Genomic DNA, 17317 nt, shown 5'->3' with positions numbered 1-17317 from the left:
GAATTTTAGAGTTTGAAGGGATTTTAATGGCCTTTGAAAAAGAATCCCTATTATGACATACATAGTAGATCATTCAGGCTCTACTTGGAAACCTCTACCTGAAGGCCTCCTAAAATATCCCATTCACTTTTTAAAAATTTATTTAAGGCAATGGGGTTAAGTGACTTGCCCAAGGTCACATACCTAGGCAATTATTAAGTGTCTGAGGCTGGATTTGAACTCAAGTCCTCTTGACTCCAGGGCCTGTACTCTATCCACTGTACCGCCTAGCTGGCACCTCCTGCCCCTCCCCCCATTCACTTTTGGATAACTCTAATTGTTACAATTTCTTTTCTGATCCTGGTCTTCCATTTTGAAACCAAGCAGAATCAGACTTTGAATATGTCTTATCTATTGGTTCTTCCAGTACTTGAAGATATATTTTAAGTCTTTCTTGAATATCCTCTTTTCTAAGTTAAATATTCCTAGTTCCTTTAGTTGGCAGGACAGCCCAGTTCTCATACAGCATGAATGTAAAGTCCTTCACCATTGTGTTTGCGCTTATCACTCTCAAATCTCCCTGGTGCTTTAGTGTTGTTTTTTTTTTTTTAATGTGCAATGATCTTGTGTGAGATGTAGCAAATTGATTAATCTGGTCCTAGGTGGCAAGAGGGAATATAGATTACCTTTCTTTTCTGTTAACCTCAGTTCTACACAAATGAATAATCAAATGGTTTTTCCCTGTTCAATATAAACTCTTAGGAAGGTTTGTGACTCTTCAGGTCATGGTTTCCAGTTTCAAACAGAACCATTTCTTCTCCAGACTGTTCATTTGTTGTTGCTGTGGCATCTGCTAGAAACTGCCAAAGCAGTTTGGTTCAGGATCATTTAATATTGCTCTCTTTTGGCTCTTCTCCTATCTGTGTGACTGATCTCTCTTCTGCCTCTTTAGCTGAATCATCCTTATCACCCCCCCCCCCCCCATAACTGTTAGTGTTCTGCAAGACTCTGTCCTAACCCTTTTTCTCTCTAGGTTCACATTTTTCTTTGTCATGGATCCTTGGGGAAGTCTGGTGAAACCAATGGACCCCTTCTCAGAATAATGTTTTTAAATGTACAAAATATATAGGATTACAAAGGAAACCCTTGAAATTTAGTTTTCAAGATATTTTTTAAAAAGTTCATAGACCCTATTTTAAGAACTTTTACTCAAGGTGATGTCATCAGCCCCCATGGACTCAATTATTTCTAGATGCCTATTCATTTGCTATTCTCTCTCCTGAGAGCTAGACTCACTTCACCTACTTCCTATAGAATATTTTGTACTAGATATCCTAATCTCAAACTTAGCAAACCACAATTTAAATTTATTTTTCCTCCCAAACCCTTTCTTCTTCCAATCTTCCTTATTTCTCTCAAAGAGTTACAAAGATTAAAAACAAAAAAAATCCTCTCCCTCAAGGAGATTACATTCTTCTTTTGGTTTCCTATGACTCACATCCTATTGTTTAGTTGAAAAAAAGACATAATACCAGTTGCCATTCTTTATTGAGTCTATTAGGTAGGTAGAGGAAGCAGAATAAGGAGAACAGTAGGAAGGAAAGATTGTATATTAATGAGACTGGATCCTCTTTGGGTTCATCTACAATTCTTCATGGCCTTTGGTCCCCTTTCCTCCTCTGAGACAGCTGTCAATCATGTGAATGTACTTAGACATCGGGGTTTTGGATAGCCAAATAAATAGAAGGAACTGGCAGACCCATGCAGTTTTGGCAGTCTTTGTTCATGGTGATATTATGCCAAAGAACTGCCCAAATGTCTTCAGTGTTCACTGAATTGAACCTGGGATTTCAGTCAGGATTAAGAGTAGCTAAAGTAGGCAGGTTGCCATAGGGGATTTGGCAGACTTGCATAACTCAGACTTCTTAGTGACTTTTAATCATATTTGCATATTTTTAATTCCAGAAAATACAAATAAAGCATATAGAATTTACAGGAAGGTACATTCCCAATTATCTGCACAATATCCTTGGGAGGAATGTGCCACAGGTATTATGATTCCCATTTTACAGATGAGAAAAGTGAGTCTAAGAAAGGTTGAATAATGTATGTATTTACTTGTCATATGGTCATGGCAAGTAATGGAGTCAGGATCTGAACTCGACTTCCAGGCCAGGCTTCTTTTACCATTCCAGGCCAATAAAATGTTGTTAATTAGAATTATCATGTCTCTACTACAGCAGTGTCCAACACTAGATCCCAGATGGCTCCTCACATTCCCCTGTGTAGCCTTAGCCAGATTAAAATGTAATTGGGATTTTCTTTTTTTTTACAAAAATAAATAATAATACCATAAGACATAGAAAGTATTAATATGTGGTTTCCTGAGTCATATGGGATCCACAGGGATCTTTATATATGGTCTAAAGGTCCCTGCTTCTATTTGAATTTGACACATCTGCTCTATAGATTACATGAAGGTATGGCACATTGAATACGCATTGATACAAGAACAGTCATCTGATCCACTTTTATTAAAAAAACAAAACAAAAACAAAAATCCCCAACCCCTCCCCCATTCCCACCCTCCACCTTGCAATAAAATGTCTCAGAATTCACAATCCTTGGTTTAGCTTTTATAACTTCCATATTTTTACTGGTACATAATAACACAGTTGCATTTATTTACATTAGAATCTTCTAGATAACAAAAATAGCCAAGTCATACTACTGAAGGTTTCCAATCATCCTCCACATTTCTCTACTACCCCCAAAAGAAGACTCACCGTCTGTGCTCTTTTAAGCACATAACAGTCTCCATTAAAGCCAAGTCTATATCCAGGCCTTTTGCTAATCAGGTAAAGGAATCCTTTTCAGAGTCTTCTGATTCCTCTATTTTTCAAGAGAGATTTAAAGTGCATTGGGAGGGATGGAGGAAGGAGATGGGAGAGAGATACACATAGAATGAAATAAACTCATGCCTGAGCCTGGACTAATCACCAAAATACATCTGCAGTTCTGTACAGAAAAGAATGGTGGGAAAAAATGGTCCCATTCCATGCACCTCTGCTACCAAACTAACAGGATAATGCAAACGCCACTGGGATTTGGGGCTATGACTGCCAGGCCTGTGTCTTGTAAGGTTATGGTGATGCTCTGAATGAGGAATCAATCCAGATGTTCTTAGGAAATCTCATATGTGGTGTGAAAAACTGGACAGAGATTCCTCTTATGAAAAGCCCACCTAGACTGGATGATCCATTTGGCCAGGAAACATTCAGAGTATAATTCAGCAAAGAAGAAAAACACATTGGAGTTTCCCTTAGCTTCTAAAAATGTCCTAAAAATTGAGTGTGATGTCCTTCATTCCCAGCCCAGTCACTGCTTCAAAAATACTAGGAAAAAAGTGATCTCTTAACTAGAAATAGATCCAATAGGGCAGATGATTAGCTTACGTTCAAGTGAGAAAGTGTAAAAGGAGTTAAAATAATTGTGTGTGTGTGTTTTCACATTGTTTATGCTGGCCTTTGCTGGTAATGATTTACAGTCTAATAAACCTGACATCATTGGATACTGCTTAGGAGGTTGACTCCAGAAGCCAGAATGGCCTGCTCTCAGTTCAGCTTATGTTAAATGAAGCCCACAATCTTTTTAAATCTTAAAATCCACTTAAAAGCAAAAAGAAAAGAAAAGAAATAATCTATTCCCCCCCTCCCCCTTGAAATGGATGGAATGTATATTTTCACATGTACAAAATCATGTAAAGTTTGCTAAATTCAAGGAACATCCCACTATAAAAATAACATCCCTCCCATCCCTCCCCCCCCCCAACATTTTATCTAATTATAAAATGGTACAACCTTTTCCAGATGACTAAGGTGGAAGTGAGAAATAAATATGGGGCTATGTACAGCTACAAATACACTCAGATCGTCCACACCTTTTACATTCATCAGAAAGAAGCATGTTTATTGATCTTCCTTGTGAACTTCACATGGCCAAATTATCAGGGCAACAAGGACAAAACAGTTAGTCCCTGATTTCAGATCTCTAGGCATTGATTCCAGCCAGCCAAACCTTCTTGGAAAGCAGAGCAATGAGCTTCTCTGTCTTACAGAAGAAAAGAAGGGGCTGCTGATGGTGAGATTGCCCACCTATTTGGGTTTTCATCCAGCTTTCCAGGGTTCTTCACATGTGGTCTTTTTCAAAAAACAAACCCTAGGTGTTGCTCAAGAAACAATTGTGATTTTAAATAGAGACCCCAAGTTTAGTGACTGAGAAAAGTGGACATGAAAAGTCATGTCAAGACTCTAACAGAGAAGAGATGGTCCAGCAGAGGGCGCCCAGCCCCTTCCCAAGGATACCCTAACATTATTACTATCTAATACCATAACAAGTTTCAGACTGGAAAGCCCATCTGTTATTCATTCTTCAACTTGCACAAGGGCCGATTTATTCCTGCAACACTCTAGTGTTTTCTTTTAAAGACCTGGAGACACTGTTTTAGCCTCTGGACATTCATGGACATTCTTTGGCAATTTGCAAATCAACATATTCTCTATTTCATTCTCAGTTCTAGATAGAAAGATGTGGAACCAGCTAAGAGTTCAAGAAAGCAAAGGACTGGGTTAAAATTTCTGAGGAATGAGGGCTAAGCTTTGAATGGAAAAAATGGAGGGGTACTAAGGCCACTACCTGTTTTAGACTTTGGGATTTGGTAAAGTAAATCAATGTTTGAGAGACTACTCAGACATTCTACTGAGACTCAGAATCCCAGAAATATTAATATTTTAAAGGGACTTCTGGGAGCATATACTCTAACCCCCCTCATTTTTAAGAAGAAAAATGAAGGAACTGAGGCTAGTAGAGATGACTTACCTAAGGTCACATAACCTGTTAAGAAGTAGTGTCAGAATTTGAATGCAGGTCTTTGGACTCTAAGTCCAGCACTCCTTCTATGAAATATCCTTCCTTCTGGCATTATCTTGAGTTTTGTTTGTGAAAATATTTGAAGAAAATAAAACTTTGTCAGTGGAAGAAATGGATTATCCACCCCAATGATTCTCTGTCTTTGGTCTGTAGAGTAGGCATGTGGTCCCTTTCTTTCTCCTATTCCCTTCTATGACCCATTATTTCAAGAGAAATGGCAATATATAGGCCTAGGTTATCTAGAATTTGGAGACCAAAGATCTTAGCTGATATAGACTGTGAGGGATTTTCCTCATCTTCTCTTCCTCCATAACAATGGTGAGGTCACATATTACCCTCCTAAGAAAAGCATTTTTAGCTTTCTTAATAAATATGAATTGAATAGTTGTTCCTTAGGTATAGTCTCAGTGCCCAGAGAGTCAAGAGTTTTGATCACGGGTTTTCCTGAAAGAGCCTATTGATTACAGAACACATGAGACAGGTTCAGTTTGGAGGGCAGGACAAAGAGATGGGCTTGACCTTGGCTTTTTTTCTTGTAGAATAAGTGTTACAACTCAAGAGCTTTTGTTAGGCAGGTGGTAACTGAAATCTGGTTATTAATGGGTCCCTACAGGATCTGGAACCCTGACCACCCATTCCGGGGATTACAATTCAGTTCCATTAAAGAGATCGAAGTGGAAGAGTTGGTTATCGATCCATGGGCTTTTAAAATAAGGCCTGCTTTTATCACAGAGGGCCTTGGGGTTGTTAGGTGGGGAGGAAGGAAGGCAGAGGGAGAGGGACTGAGTAACGAAGAGAACTTAATCATTATTTTCTGAGAACTAATCTTTTCTCTTTTCTATGTCTCCATTGTCATGGGCTGTAATCATAGTCTTCAAAACCAAGTTCATTTAGAGGAGAACTGATAAGCTAGTCTGTGTATCAAACTGATGATCATAGCAGCTTCCAAGGGTTTAGAGCTGATGGAAAATTTAGATATAATCTACCCCTTCTCCCATTTAATAGATTAGGAAACTGAGGCATCAAGAGGGGAAACAATCTGTCCAAGGTGGTTAGGGATAGAGATTGTGGCATTCTAACCCAGATCTTCTTGTATGCATATTCATTGTCTTCTCATTCTGTGTGCTCATTTGAAAATCCTCAGCCTTACTTTTCCCCTCACAATGTGACCAATCAAAAGAGGTTTCTTCTTCTTTTTTTTTTTTGTGGTCATCCTCCTTTAACCACTCTTTAAAAGGTTTTTTTTGCAAGGCAAATGGGGTTAAGTGGCTTGCCCAAGGCCACACAGCTAGGTAATTATTAAGTGTCTGAGACCAGATTTGAACCCAGGTACTCCTGACTCCAAGGCCGGTGCCTTATCCACTATGCCACCTAGCCGCCCCAACCACTCTTACTCAAGGCACTCATTAGTGTTGGCTAACCAACATCTGTTAAGTGGCTACACTATACCCTGGATGTCATCAGCTTGACCAAGTGGAGATGACCATTTCTATCTTCCTCTTTATCTATTTGAACAGTCACATTTTTGAAGCATCCCTAATCACCTCACTATTTGTAGTGAGAAGAATTAAGATGAGAGATGGTTTGGTAAAAATGTTAGCTTTGGACTCAAAAGAGCTAAGCCTTTGATACTATGTCCAACATTTATAACACATTCAACTTAGTGCAAGTCATTTCACTGAACTGGGCTTCAATTTTCTTAATTGGGAAACAAAGAGGTTGGATTAGCTGGCCTCTGAGGTCCCTACTAACTCTTTATTTATAATGGTATGATCCTATTGGTGAACGGTGGGAATGGATTATTCCATCCCCAGAGCTTTTAGGGAAATTGTTGAGGGGGAGGGAACAGGAGAAGAACTGGAATAGAAGTGAAGTGGTGAGGAGACAGGGAATCAGACTGCAATCTGGATATATTATCAAGGGGAGAGTTAGTGGCAAGAAAGCTTGAGAACAAAGGTTATTGGTAGTTTAGAATAGTGAAAATTAAGTAGGGTCAGGAATCATAGAATCTCAGCATTGGAAGGGAATTCAGGCTCAAAGCTCTCTTTCAATTCTGAATTTTTTCAACTTCTTTGGATGCCCTTTATGATACCCATGATAGTTTGGGTACCTATAGGAATGGGGAACTCACTACTTTGTAAAACTGTACAACCCATTTGCTTTATAGCAAATCATTTTTCTTAATAGAAGTTCAAAACTAGATATTGGTACATTTAGAGAATAACAAAAAGGAAAAACAAAATGACAGATTTGGGACCACTAACTTCTTTAATCAAGTGGTGCTTGAGAGTTTCACTAATTATCCTATGGAAGAGGTCTGGAAGAGAATGAAAGCAGGAAAGGATGGAAGGGAAAATGGAGAAAGAGAAACAGAATGAATGAGAAGTGAGGTTGAGATGATTGAGTTTGGATAACTGATCATTAAGCTTCATCTCTAACCTTCTATGATTCTCAGGTTCCAAGAGGGGAGAATGAAGATGCTCTGGGAAGATGCTTCAGGAGTAAATGACTTACTGTCCCTGGTTTGAGAAGGAGGTGAGAATGACTCTTATGAGCCACACCTGAAATGACTATTTGAAATTCTGGATCTGAAATCATGAAACTCATCAAAGTCTGATCTCTTTTATCTAGATATGTTAATGAGACTTCTCATGTTAGCCTTAAAACCATGAACATGAATGGTATTTTCCACTTTTGATTCACTTATCTTTCTCAAAATTCTTTTCTACCTAGGAGCTAAACTTCTGAGAAAGCTTTAGGACACATTTAAGAAGAAGGTGCATATGATAATAGTAGTAGCCACCAGATTTTTCCAGGATAGGACAAAGTAGAGAATGTCCAATAGAAGAAAGTGAGAATAGAGAAGAATTTTAATTCCATGGCATTTCAGGGAAATTTAGCCTAGAGAGAAGATGACTTAGCCAAGACAATTGCCTTTGAATATTTGATGTATTATCCTATGGAAAGGGAATGAGGCTTGTTCTTGGTCCCAGAGTTTAGTTCTTAGAAGGGACAATTAGGTGGCACAGTAGCTAGAGCATCAGTCCTGAAGTCATGAGGACTCAAATTCAAGAATGCAAATTAAGTTTCTAATATTTATTAGTTGTGCTTACAAAAAATAGGGGAAATATTTAAGGAGAAAAATTTAGGTTTGATGAAAGGAACAATATTTTTGATCCATTGGGTTAAAGCTGGTCAGTTCACAGACCTGGAAGACTCTTGTTTTACTCAGGTCTACAAAAGACTCTTGTTTTACTCAGGTCTACAAAAGCCCTGCATTGACAGAGAATTCCTATACTTAATGACGATTTTTAGCTTCCCCATCCCTTGAAATATTCTTGTTTGAGGTTTATCTATAGGGCTGAATTATAATGTAGTTGAAAGAAGAGGAGATGATGGCTAAGTTAGATTGTAGAGGGACAATTGGAGATCTGAAACCATCATGGGTTCCTGATTCTATGAGACATAAAATTTTATTTCATCAAATTAAAATGGATTGTACCTTCTATTTCAAAACAATAATTGGTGAAAGAAAGCATAAGGAATAATTGATAGCTGTGGCATAGTTTAACCATTTGGGATTCCTCTCATCTCATCTCATGAAAATTCCCCAGGGTCCTTTTACATTGTATTAATTAAAAAAAGGGGGGAAACACCATACTTGGATAGGTCTATTTGGGTGGTATTTACACCCATTAAAAGGGGGAAAACTATTTCCCTTGCTCTAATTCAGCCTTGCCTTTCATTATCCAACTGAATCACATCCTCAGACTGATCTTCATCAAGAAGCAGAGCCCAAATGAGGACACAGTGAATGGGGCTTTGCCTCAGGGCATAAAAATCTAGGTTATCTTTTACACTTCTCCTTCTTCAGGCTCAATTATTTTTGGCCTAAGTGAAATAATTCCTAGTTATAGCTCAGATAAATAGATAATGTCTGCTTTTGTTGATATGATGTGTTGAGGCCATGTCTTAATTACCCTTGGATTTTCCCCAACAGTCCTTCATTTGGAATAACTGGTACTTAAATGGGTTTTGACTGTAAATGTAGTGTTTTATGAAGCACAGAGCTCTATGATAAGAGTGGCTACTTATTGTTTTGTGGGTTTCTTCTTTTTTACCCAAAATCATGGGATTTTTTGGAAATCATGTAGGAGATGGATCATTTAGTCCCATTCATCCATTTCTCAGAGTAGAAAACTCAGGCTGCAAGAGTGACTTGCACAAGATCGTAGAGGTAGGATCAGAGTCCATAGCTTTAGAGAAGAAACTTTAAAGATCATCTAGTTCAACTTGTGCATTTTACAGATGAGGAAACTGAGACTCATTTAAAGGAAATCTTGCAAAGTCAGTTTAGGTAAAAGTTATGATTATTATTTCAAATATATCTATCACTCTTGCTGATCTTTACAATACTAAAGGAGAGTAATGATATTGATAAATCAGCAACATAATATAATTCAAAAATAATATTAAAATCTGACTTTGGAATGTATTATGATTTTGTTTAAATCACAGATTTTTCTGAATCAGAAGTCAGTGTGATTGACAGAGGGAGAGACGGTCCAGTCATATGCTGAACAGAAAAAGGAAAACCCATCTAGGTAGGGTGAAGAATTTTCTCTGGACAATGTGCAGATAGATAATCAATATTTGCCTATAATACTTTTCATCCAAGAATCTTGAATCACTCAGTAATTTAGAAGTCACTTGGAAATAGAATAGAATAATGTATCTTCATACTGCCCAGATTGAGGGCACTGTACAGTAATTCAAGGACTTTATCTGCAACAGATTAACTCCCAAGCTTAAAACAGGCTGTGGCCAGGGAAATCATGACTCCTTCCATCCTCCACCCCAAGCTAGGGTGCCTCTCCAAGTTTCACTTTCAGCATCATATCACTGGTCAGAGCTGTGAATAAGGGTCTCTCTGTAAAGAAGGGCAGACCATATTCAAAGATCTCATCTCTGTAGAGGAATAGTTTGAGTCCTAGATGGGTCAGAAGTTCCTGTAGGGAGAAAACATCCTTACCTTTTTGGCAATTTGCAAAACTGACCAGAGGGGACCTTAATAAATAACAGGATAGCAATGGCTAATGATATCCCTGAATTCTGTTCCATTTTTTGGCAAGGGAATATCTTGACAGCAAAATTCATATCTGTTTATTCAATGCGTTTTTGAAGGGAGGGTAAAATGTTCCCCCCTCAGAATACAGGGGAATGTGAGTAGGATTTACACTCAATTTTCAACCCAGGTGGCACCATGGTCACAGTGGGCTTCCCACAGTGATCAAGGGGCTGCAATGATCATCATGAGCAAGAGACACTGACCAAGTCAAGTTGAACGTCTTCTTTGCATTTGGACAATTCAAATGTAATATACAATTGCATGCTCTGAAAATAGCACAACTCTGTCACAGGTGGGGGAAGAAAAAAGAGGTAAAAAACAAAAACCCAGTTTTAAAATCCTGGTAGGCTTTCACATTTACTCAGTGCCTCTTCTTTTCATTTTCTCTTGTTTGGCCCCTCACAGCTAGGATAAATTTGATTTAGTCAAGTCCCATACTGTTCTTCTGGGGATAAAATAATTTAGAAGCATTACACTTCACCTGGCAAACAGCTGTATTCAGGGAATTCTGGCAAACCATTCACTAAAGACTCACCTAAATCCGTCCATTTGGGCCTGGGTCAGTTGCAACCACCAAGTGTTGGGATTAAGGGGAAATGTGATCTGTTGTTACTGTTGCTCCTGCTGTTGTCTTTGCTATGTTTAGGGGTTCTGGAACAGGCAACCCTGTCATGACCTTTTCCTACTCAGTTTTCATAACCTACCAAACCCAGTTCACCCTCGACCCTATAGATTCTTACAGGAACCAATGTACAAGGGTTTGGCTTGAAAGTGAAAGACAGCATAGTCTCTAGCTAGACAACTCCTTGTGAGTTCCCATCTACCAGCCCTTCAAAATCATGGAATGCTAATAATACAACTCGAGGTGGTTCCAGATTTGCAAGAAGTAAACCTTATTCTTCTCCCTTTCAGGTGACTTGTGCCTTTAATGGCACTTGGCAAGTAGAAGCCAAGACAATGTAGCTTCAGATGGTGAAGCCCCAGCCTCAAGGAGTTTTAGGGCAGATGTGATTTTCAAGACTCACTAGGGAGGATTGAAAATCTTAATGAAAGCTTATTCAGATGGTTATGAAGGGCTGGGGCACCAGTTCTCCTCAGAACCATGTATACTTCATGGTGAAATGTCAAGGCTGGAAATCTGAGAAATGGATTACAAATGAATCAGAGCAGGCACTGGTTGCTTCCAGAGAAGAATATGGAAGGAATAAGCTGAAAAGAGCCAAAGGCAGACAAGATGATGCAGATGTCAAGCAAATTACAGATACCCTTAAAAACAACAAGAAGAACAACACTGAATAAAATGCTAACAATACTACCAACCACCCCTAACAGAAGCTGCCTAGGGGTGGGGGAGGGAAAATGAGAAGGTGAAATGAAAGTAGGAAACACTCTGGAGGCTGTCCTTTCAGTCACTCTTTTCTGAGCCGCTGAAGCCCGTGTCCTTGAGCACGTGGAGTTGGAAAATAAATCTGCTTTCGACTTCTAAGCTGCCAACATCGTGAACTGATGGAGAGATGCTGAAACTGTGTCCGGGTTGATGCAACTCTACGTATTGCTTTTCGTGGACCCTCCTGGAATGGAGCACACTGAAGCTGTGGTGGTGGTCTGGAGGTGTATGACTGTAGTGAGGCCTGGCGCTCGCCCCTCCCCCCTCCCGCTGGAGCCCGACCATGGCCTTCGTCTTTGCTCAATGTTTCAGGATTTCACCTCTTCACAGTCTTGGTCAGTGGAAAGCTCCACATCAGAGAGTCCAACTTCCATCGCCATGATCAACGAGATATCCGAATCACTGCTGACCGCTGGCTCTTGTTCACCTAGAAACAGAAAATAAAGGGGATGAGATCTAGAATAGGGCCTTTGTCCTTGGCCAGTAGATCATCTTTATCTAATTAGATATAAAAGAGAGGAATTGTGGGATAGGGGATGGGAACTTGGCTTTAGAGTCAGGAAGATCTGGGCTTTAAAGTTAACTGGGATAAATAATTCAATTTCTCAGGACTCTAGTTAACTTGCTTTTGTGGAGTCAGTGAACGAAGAATGGGTTTTGCATTTTTAAATATGATAAAATTTTACTTAAAGATGTAGAAGCCATTCTCATTTCCCTGATTCATGACTCAGAATAGGTAGCTGATCAGATTTGGCCCGAGAGTCCTGCTTTGTCAATCCTGGGGACCATAGCTTTGTTGTAGAGTTTCCTCATCTAGGAGTATTCCATGTCAGAGAAATCATAGGCATAAATTCCTATTCTTATCCTAATGCTAATACTATATTTTTTAAGGTCATAGCAATACAAATATTCTAATTAAGCCTTTTTTATATCCTTTGTGTGAACCTGGAAAAGGACAACAGAGGAAATTCATTATCAAACAGGATCATAATTTTTGGAGGTGGCATATTGGATAAAGTGCTGTATTTGTAGTCAGGAAGAACTATATTCAAATTCGGCCTTAGACACTTACTACTTGTGAGACCCTGGACAAGTCACTAAAACCTGTTTGTCTCAGTTTGGTCATCTATAAAATGAGCTGGAGAAGGAAATGGCAAACCACTCCGGCATCTCTGCCAAGAAAACCCCAAGTAGTGTCATGAAGAGTCATGAAAATGACTGAATAACAACAAACATGGTGGGATGGAGGTGACTTTGGGTTCTTAAAAGCTATGTGAGAAGAATATCTAGTCTACCAAGGTGGAAAGACTGCAAGTACAAGCCTGGTGATAAACTATATATCACTAATCCAAAGAACAGCATGGCATAATGGAATAATAAGCTTTGTAGTTAGAGGACATGGGTTTAAATCTTCTCTTCCATTAGCAAGCTGTGTGACCTTGGACAAATTTAATCACACTAGACCTCAATTCCTCATCAGTGAAGTGAGGGAGTGGGACTGGATAGGCTCTGAGGTACCTTCCTGATTTTAATCTATGATACTACAATCAATCTATCTAATTTTGGAGACTTATTACTAGAGTCATAACTAGCTATTTTTGTTTCGGAGACAAGTGCTGGATGGATACAGCAAGGGAAGAAAGGCATCTAGGACAAAGAGATTTCTACCGTGATAAAGGATGGGCTGATAATGGATAGGGGAAGAATTGGTTTGTAGATTTAGCCACTGGGGGGAGGAAGTACAAACACCTTGATACAAGGCCACTAGCCCCATTTCAGGGCACAGGAGCAAGCAGAGAGGAAGCTCAGAACAATATTATCTATTCCTTCTAAATTTGCTGGAAGAAAACCTGGTAAAACATGAAAGAGAGATTTGGATTGGGGAAAAAATTACCTAGATTGCCTTGTTTGTATTCTCTACATTTTCTCCCCTAGTGATTCTTCTTATCACCCCATTTTCCACAGGGAAATAATTTTTTTGGTCATAGTAACTCTCAAAGGATTTAACAAAACTCCCAAATTAACAAAACCATAGTTTGTGGAAGTACAAAAATATGAATTTTATTATCTTCTAACTCTTTGGTCTGACAATTCATATTCTGAAATAGAAAAGGTATCTATTCTCTTCTATCTGTGCTCATAGTTATCAACATATGTATTTATCATCCATCATACAATTTATGTGTTGGAGACAAACAAGAGAAGTTGATTTGAACAAGATACAGAAGAGCTGTACTCCTTACTTCTTCTGTGTCCATCAAAGCCTTTGTTCACACTTTCTCTAGTGCCCTCAAGGGACCCCCTGTGTCCTGTTCTCCTGCCCCCATTTTTTGGCTGAATCATTTCTTTCAAAGGCATATGGCACATAATAAAGAGGGGGCTGGATTTGGAATTAGAGCACCTGGATAAAGATTCTGGCTCAACCATTTATTACATAGGCAAATAAGCAGTGTTGAACCTAGAGTCAATAAGAACTGAGTTCAAATCTAATCTCAGGACTAGCTGTGTGACTCTGGGTAAGTTCCTTAATTTCTGTTTTTTTTCCCCAGTTTCTTCAATTGTAAAATAAGGATAATAACAATATCTACCTTCTGGGGTTATTGTGAGGATAGGATCCAATGAGATAATAGTTATCTAATAATGGCACATAATAGGCGATATATAAATGTTTGTTTCCTAATAAACTTGTGTAAATCACTTTAGCTTTCTGGAGCTTAATCTCCTTTGTGAAGAAAGGGTGTGAAACTAGCTAAATGAGCTCAATGATCTCTTCTGGTGCTAATTTAATAATCTTAGGATTCTTTCTCCAAAGTCCAACACAAGTGTCACCTCCTTGATTTCTCAGAGGTCAAAGTGACCTCTTAAATTTTTCAGAGAACTTTTTACTCTTGCTTTGTACTTATTTTGTCACATCTTTTTCCTTCCAAATTGAAACCATCCCTCACTCCCTTTATAAATTCCTTGAATGTGGAGTCTATGCCTTATTTCATTTTTTATCCCCAGTGCTTTGCACATAGTAGGCACTTAATAATTGTTTGTTGGATTGAAAGCAAATTGTTATTCCCATTTTGCAGAAGCTTTCATTGTTTAGTTGTTTCATTAATGCCTGACTCTGCATGATACCATTGGGATATTTTTTTTGGCAGAGATATTGGAGTGGTTTGCTATTTCCTTCCATAGCCCATTTTATGGATCGGGTTATGTGACCTGCCTAGGGTCACATGACTAATAAGTGTCTGAGACCAGATTTAAAGATGTATCTTCCTGACTCCAGGCCCAGCACTCTACCTGGCTCTCTATGTAGAATACTTAATAGCTTCTACATAAGCTAGCAATCTAGGGCCAAAGGGGACTTCAAAACCACCTGAGATCATAAGATCACGAAGTTGTAATTCCAAGGGACATTAGGAGACATCTAGTTCAACCTCCTTCACTTTAGAGTTAGAAAACTCTAGATAGTGAAATTAAGTCACTTACTCACCCAGTATTACACTGTGACAGAGGCAGCAGGTTTAAATCCAAACTTTTGGAATCTGCATTCAGTGCCCTTTCTACTTAAACCTTCAACTACTAATTTTTTATTTTGAGTTCACCTACTAATCACCATCCTATTGCTCTATACATTTTACAGTGAAGAAAATGAGACACTATGAAGCTGTGACTTTCCTAAGATAGCAATACACTTAGTTGATGGCACAGATGGATTTCCTGGCCAATGACAACCCATTGAATCAACCTACATCTCTCTTCACTGGTATAAATTGGAAGCATAATGTTCAGAGAAGTTTTGATGGTGTTTCTTGTGGTTCTGAGACTCTGGAGGATGGTCCAGATCTCTGTTCTCTAGGGACTTCATCATTCTGGGCTCTCTACATTCCTTAATTCATTAAATCTCATGGTAATTTGCCTCCCAGATGGACAAAGAGAGTGACACTGGAGTTATAAAGAGAGCAGTCTCAGCTGTGATTTTCCCCCCAGGAAGACAGTGGTCTTCTGTTGGATGAGGAGACATGAACCCTGAGCCCAGACCCTAGAATTCCCTTCCTTCCTAGCCTAATCTAATCATTTGAATCTTCCCTTCATGGATTCCCTGGGCTGACATTTAAGAGTGAGGGTATGAAACTATAACCAAAAAGATTTTTTAAGTTGGTTGAGTACATTTTTATTTTCACAAGTTAACTTCCTGCACTTTCCTTCTCTTAAGCAATCATGCAGTTAAAATGAATCGTGATTTAGAAAGAGAAATGCAGCAAATATAGTTTGTTTCCTTCAAGTTTCATTCTACACTAATGAAATTTCATGTTAATTGCAACTATTAGACTGAGCTAGAATTAGATTTTGAGAAGACTACAAATCCAATAACATTTTTTTCAATATTTAAGAAGCTTCTGTCTATTATAGGAGGAGCAGATTTTTTTTGATTGCAGATGAATGGTAGTCTCATGCAAAGGCTTTTGAGAAATTATTTACAAATTCACTCTAGCAGCATTTGATAAAGCAGCATTGAAAGCAGTGATTGCTGTCTTGACTTTTACGTGGACATAGAGAGAAGAGGGGGAGGCTTTATTCTATAGTATATGGTAGAATCTTATTCACTGCAAAGAATTGGAGTAGGAGGAGAGGGGGTAGATTCACTGCCCTAGGAAACATATATATTATTATAATATGTATTATAATATTATATATGTATATATGTATACACAATATTATAATATATGCTATAGAATAATATATTATTTATTTATTTTTTTGCAAAGTAATGAATGGGGTTAAGTGACTTGCCTAAGGTCACATAGCTAAGGAATTATTAAATGTCGGAGGCTGGATTTGAACTCAGGCCTTCCTGACTCCAGGGGCTGTTCTATCTACTGTGCCACCTAGCTGCCCTGAAGACATATTTGCATTTCAAATGCATTATCTCCCTATTATCTCCCTGAAGGAAAGGTCTGTCTTTGCTTTTGTTTTTACATTTTCAATGCTTAGCAAAGCACTTGGCACATAATAAACATTTAGTCAATGGCTTTTTTACTTCCCTTACTCCCTCTCCCCTCCTTCTCTCCCTCCATTCCTTCCTTCCTTCCTTCCTTCCTTCCTTCCTTCCTTCCTTCCTTCCTTCCTTCCTTCCTTCCTTCCTTCCTTCTTTCCTTCCATCCATCCTGCCTGCCTGTCTGCCTTCCAAATTGGGAGGCAAAATACAAAGATAAACACAGTCCCTATCCTCAACTCATTTCCTTATTCAGAGGAACTTATTCCCTTGAACAACTTATTCTGTGTCCATTGAGATATACATATACTATACATTACAGAAAAGCTGTTTTCCTGAAAACTGGGATGTGACTAGAAAGTGGATAAATTAATTCACTTTAAAAATCACTTCAGGAGGTTGAAATTTCAAAGAATTTATAAGATGTTCTTTGTAAAGTGAAGATACCTTTGGAAAATTGCAAAAGTTGATAATAAATGCTAGACTTGGGGTCAGAGTTAGTTTCAAACCCTGTCTCTGTGTAACCCTGAACAAACCTTTTAATTTCTCTGGGTCTTAGTTTCCATATCTGCAAAATGAAAGAATTAGATTGGATGATCTCGAAGTCCTATGATCAATCAATCAAGAGTATTATTAAGTGCTTAACATTGATCCAGGCACTGTACTAAATTACTATGGATTCATTAATGCTTTTAAATTATTTGTATTTTATTTTTTCTAATAGCATCTACATATATTTAAAAAAGTTATACATACATATGGAACATTTTTTATTCTATAAAAGATATTTTTCCTTAAGTTTGAGTTTTGTTGGATATTTTATTGGTGTGAATTAAAGACTAAAATGATAATGTATCTGAGCCTTGTCATTTTAGGATTTGGAGGGACCTTAGAACCTAGTTAGTCCAAC

The 17317-nt window shown here is 38.4% G+C and overlaps 1 protein-coding gene across 2 annotated transcripts in view; it reads right to left on the bottom strand.

Moving 5' to 3' along the window:
- Window positions 1-3813: 3813 nt before the first annotated feature.
- RNF150 (ring finger protein 150) overlaps window positions 3814-17317 on the bottom strand; it is a 329973-nt gene continuing 316469 nt past the window's right edge. For both annotated transcript variants that reach the window (XM_074229254.1, XM_074229255.1), the window contains one exon: window positions 3814-11850. In XM_074229254.1, coding sequence (XP_074085355.1) covers window positions 11732-11850 — 119 coding nt within the window. In that variant the 3' untranslated portion in view covers window positions 3814-11731. The remainder of the gene's footprint in view (window positions 11851-17317) is intronic.

The sequence above is a fragment of the Macrotis lagotis genome, chromosome 3 (genome assembly GCF_037893015.1).
Source record: "Macrotis lagotis isolate mMagLag1 chromosome 3, bilby.v1.9.chrom.fasta, whole genome shotgun sequence".
NCBI lineage: Eukaryota > Metazoa > Chordata > Mammalia > Peramelemorphia > Peramelidae > Macrotis > Macrotis lagotis.
This window is presented reverse-complemented; position numbering and strand designations above follow the sequence as displayed.